The sequence below is a fragment of the Phaethon lepturus genome, unplaced genomic scaffold, assembly GCF_000687285.1.
Source record: "Phaethon lepturus isolate BGI_N335 unplaced genomic scaffold, ASM68728v1 scaffold50165, whole genome shotgun sequence".
NCBI classification, from domain to species: Eukaryota; Metazoa; Chordata; class Aves; order Phaethontiformes; family Phaethontidae; genus Phaethon; species Phaethon lepturus.
The window spans coordinates 1-4781 of NW_010540739.1; the positions used below are offsets into that span (position 1 = coordinate 1).

At 54.0% G+C, this 4781-nt stretch overlaps 1 protein-coding gene across 1 annotated transcript; it reads left to right on the top strand.

Annotated features, from left to right (window-relative positions):
• Positions 1-5: 5 nt before the first annotated feature.
• Positions 6-4436, top strand: LOC104621122 (malignant fibrous histiocytoma-amplified sequence 1 homolog; the record flags this gene model as incomplete). Its single annotated transcript, XM_010287523.1, has 2 exons — positions 6-2661; positions 4341-4436. Coding segments are annotated over 2 exons (2752 nt in total), but the record flags the coding sequence as incomplete, so codon positions are not given.
• Positions 4437-4781: the final 345 nt, after the last annotated feature.

The following is a 4781-nucleotide window of genomic DNA, read 5'->3' on the forward strand; positions in this document are numbered from 1 at the left end:
CCGAGGGCCTGGGCCGCCTGCGGCACCTCCGTGCCCTCGACGTCGACCACAACCTGCTGCCCTCCTTCCCCGCACCGCTGCTGGAGTTGGCCGCCCTGGAGGAGCTCGACTGCTCCGGCAACCGCCACCTCGGGGCCCTGCCCGAGGGCATCGCTGCCCTCCGCCGCCTCAAGATCCTCTGGCTGAGTGGCACCGGGCTGGTGGCCCTTCCTGAGGGCCTCTGCCAGCTGAATGCCCTCGAGAGCCTCATGCTGGACGGCAACCGGCTGCGGGCCTTGCCCGCCGGCTTCGGCAGCCTGCCGCGGCTCAAGATGCTGAACCTCTCTTCCAATCTGCTGGGAGAGTTCCCTGCTGCCATCTTGGCGCTGCCCAGTCTGGAAGAGCTTTACTTGAGCCGCAACCAGCTCACCCTACTGCCCCCTCACCTATGCCAGCTCCACCAGCTCCGCACCCTCTGGCTGGACAACAACCGCATCCGCTACCTGCCTGACTCCATCGTGCTTCTCCATAGCCTGGAGGAGCTGGTCCTGCAAGGAAACCAGATTGCCATCCTGCCCGAGGGCTTCGGGCAGCTTTCCCGTGTCACCCTGTGGAAGATCAAAGACAACCCCCTCATCCAGCCCCCCTACGAGGTGTGCATGAAAGGCATCCCCTACATTGCAGCCTACCAGCAGGAGCTGGCCCACTCCCAGCCTGCCCTCAAACCCCGCCTCAAGCTGGTCCTCATGGGCCTAAAGGATGCAGGAAAGACCCTGCTGAGGCGATGCCTCATGGAGGAGGATGGGCAGAGGGAGGACATGGGAAATCTGGAGGCAGGGAGCACCCAGCCCAGAGGGTGCCCTGGGCAGCAGCAGGACACTGGGAGGGTGTCAGTTGGGTGTTGCCCCTTCCTGGAGTCTCAGGATGCTTCCTCAGTGCAGGTAGCTGCCACGCAGCAGCTGGAACATCTCCCTGTTGAGCGGCAGTACATCCCTTCTCACATGCCTTCTCACCGAGTGAAAGGGGAAACACCGTGCCCTGCACCATCGCTGCCACTGCTGCCACATGCCCCCCAAGTATCATCAGGACTGGGACTGTCGGGAGGCAGCAAGGGCATTGAGGTGATGGACTGGACAGCGGATGCGGAGAGGGGCCTGACATTCATTGTGTACGAGCTGGCGGGGGACCCAAGCTATGATGTGATCCAGTCTTTCTTCCTCTCTCCTGGAGCCCTGTACGTGCTGGTGGTGAATTTGAGTGCCTACGTCCCTCAGCACTTCTACCCCTCTGTGGGCTATTTCTTGCACTGGCTTGGTTCCAAGGTGCCCCATGCCGTGGTGTGCATGGTGGGAACCCATGCTGACCTCTGTGCGGAGCGGGAGTTGGAAGAGAAGTGCCTGGACATCCACCACCAGATCGCTCAGCAGGAGAAGAGGGATGCTGAGGGACTCCAGAGCTTGGTCCAGCAGGTGGATGAGGCTCTGGGACAGGACTTTGACCTGCGCTGCTCCAGCCCGCACGCTGCCTTTTACGGAGTCTCAGACAAGAACTTGCGGCGGAAGAAAGCCCAGTTTCAGTATCTTCTCAACCACCGCCCACAGATCCTCTCCCCAGTGCTGCCTTTCAGCTGCCAGGACCGTTGCCAGGTCCGTCGCCTGCGGGACAAGCTCCTCTCGGTGGCCGAGCACCGGGATATCTTCCCAAACCTGCACCGGGTGTTGCCCAAATCCTGGCAAGTGCTGGAGGAGCTGCACTTCCAGCCACAAGCTCAGCAGCTGTGGCTTAGCTGGTGGGACTCTGCCCGGTTGGGGTTGCAGGCAGGCCTGACAGAGGATCGGCTCCAGAGTGCCCTGTCTTACCTCCACGAGAGTGGGAAGCTGCTTTACTTTGAGGAGCACCTCACCCTGCGGGAATATGTATTCCACAACCTGCCGCGGCTCATTGACATCCTCAATGTCTTCTGCCAGCGGGATGCCACTGTGCTGCTCCAGAAACTGCTCAGTGACACCCACATTGACGAACTGAGGGCCACTCAGCTCCATCACTATGTGGAGGGCTTCTTGCTGCACGGCCTCCTACCTGCTCACATTATTCGTCTCCTTCTTAAGCCCCACATCCAGAGCCGGGAGGATCTGCAGCTCATTCTGGAGCTGCTGGAGAAGATGGGGCTCTGTTACTGTGTCAACAAACCCAAATGCAAGCCCCTAAATGGGGCGGCCGCTTGGTACAAGTTTCCCTGCTACGTGAAAAATGAGGTGCCCCATGCGGAGGCGTGGATCAACGGCACCAATCTGAGCGGACAGTCCTTCGTGGTTGAGCAGCTGCAGATTGAATATAGCTTTCCATTCATTTTCCCACCCGGCTTGTTTGCACGCTACAGCGTCCAGATTAACAGCCACGTGGTTCAGCGGTCAGATGGCAAATACCAGATCTATGCCTACCGGGGAAAGGTGCCCGTGGTGGTGAGTTACCGGCCTGCCAGGGGATCTCTGCAGCCAGACACTCTGTCTATCGCTAGTCATGCGTCCCTACCAAATATCTGGACAGCTTGGCAAGCTATTACCCCTTTAGTTGAAGAACTGAATGTCCTGCTCAAGGAATGGCCGGGCCTGTACTACACTGTGCACGTCCTCTGTTCAAAGTGCCTTAAAAGAGGGTCACCCAACCCACATACTTTTCCAGGTAAGGCACAGGCCAGCTTGCCTTTCATCACTTCTGGGGCTTTGCGCCTTCTACAAGGGAGTCTTATGGTGTTAGTTGTAGCTCTGTCTCTTTTTTTCTTTTTTTTTTTTCCCTCTCCCTCCCCCTTTCTCCTCTGCTCTAACTCCCTTCCCTGCTGACTTGAGTCATGAGAAAAAATATTAGGGTAGCTCCAAGGAGACAGGCTTAAAATAACCCTATTCGGAGATGAGGGGGGTGTTACATCCCCGTTTGACCATGTATTTTCTTTCTGCTTTTTGGGTTTCAGCCCCGAGCATTGGCAGTGTCGCTGTTGAAATGGCCCTAACCTGTCCTTCTCCTTGTTTCGATTCCTTTGAATGACACTGTGTTTTTTCCAAATTCCCTTTACCCTGCAGCTCCCCGTTCCTTGGGGCTATTTGTAAACACAGATAGAGATGCCTAAAAGACCGCAGGTGTCCTGTGTCCCCCTGCCTTCAACCCTCCACCCCCAAAAACCTGGCTTGTGCTGCAGCCTTTCTGAGTGCAGGAAAGCTCCTGCTGGTGGACAATGGGTGTGTTAGTCTCCATAGCCCAGTATAAAAGGCACTTTCTTGTATCTGAGCCTGGTCTCTAGCAGGAAGCATTTCTCCCTGAAGAAAGAGGAATATTCCATCTTCTTTGTTTAAGTGTCTCACCTAGAAGTGATTCCCAGACTGTGCCTTTTGGAGCTATTCTTGAGAGCAATTATTTCCCTTCCTCTCTCCCTCTTCATCTAATGAAAAAAACATAATCTGTCTCCTCTGGAATGTGACAAGTCATGGTGCTTTTTAAAGTTGTTGCCTCTAAAGTCATGCTTTTATTGGTGGTGTTTTCCAGCAGCATCTGTTTTACTTTGTATGTATGCAAGGACTGCCTCCTAACTTGTGTCCTCCCTGCTCCACTGGGTTTGCTCTGGGGCTTGGGGGGGCCCTGGGAAGGGTGCTTTGATGTGTAAATCTGTGTAAAATCAAAACACAGTCTGGACTGTAGAAATGTGCATTATTTCTTTTTTTACGCACACGTGCCCATGTTGGAAGTATGTTGGAACATTCTTTATTTACAGCTAGCCTGAAACTGGGGGGGAACTGGAGTATGATTTGAGTGAAAGCAAGCAGTGGTGCTGCATTGGTTTGTAGGCAAATGTGAATAGTAAGGTGTGGTTTGGAGGGTTGTGGGTTTTTTCCTTTTTATTGCTCTGGACCTTGAGGATAAGGAGATGCTGTTTGCTTCTCAACTTACAACCGACGGAGCCAGGATGCATCTCCCTCTAACTGTGCTAGCTTATGTAAGAGCCATTGGACTGGGGGGTGAGCCTATGCTGTGTGAGTTGCTGAGTGGTATCCACGTGCTGGGTCTTGCTGCTGGCATGGTGCTTTGGGCAATGTGATCTGCTTCTCAAAAAAAACCCCAAAAATCCAGAACTAAAAAACACAGAAGCCCTTAAAAAAACAAAAACAAAAAACAACACACAACAGTAAAACCAACCAACCAACCAAACCCCACCAAAATTAGCCAAGACAGAAAACTGTATGTGCAGGTGTGATGGGTGGCTATTGAAGGTTTAGCTTCAGGTCTGTGGTTCACATATCTTCTTTTTTTTTTTTTTTCTTTTTAGTTAATGTTTTGTGGCTGATCCTTTTTTTTCTGCCCCCTATGAGTAGATGATGCTTTAAAAGTAAAATGTGAAGAGGAACCGGACTGGCTGCAGGCAGTTGGCATCTGTGCCGACCAGCGACTGACAGAGCAGGTCGAGAAGCGTAAGGGGGGCACTGACACTTAAAAGCTTTTTCCTTTGGATTTGGCTGTGCCATATATGTTTCCGTAGAGGTGGGAAAGAACTGCTCTCACCTGGGAGCCAGGCCAGGCGTGCCGGGAAGGGGAGGTGCAGGTAAGCAGTGTGTGGTTGGGCACGGGCGGAGTGGGGGCTGCTGTGCTCCGAACAACACCTGGGTGATGCTGCCTGTGGAGAAGGGGGTTGCAGCATTTCTGATGCTCTCCAGGGGAGATGCCAGGGCTTGCTACCACTGGTCACAGGGCTTAGCATCCCAAGTGGCCCTGCCTTGGGGCAGGGGATGACTATATTAACACGAATACTATGCAAG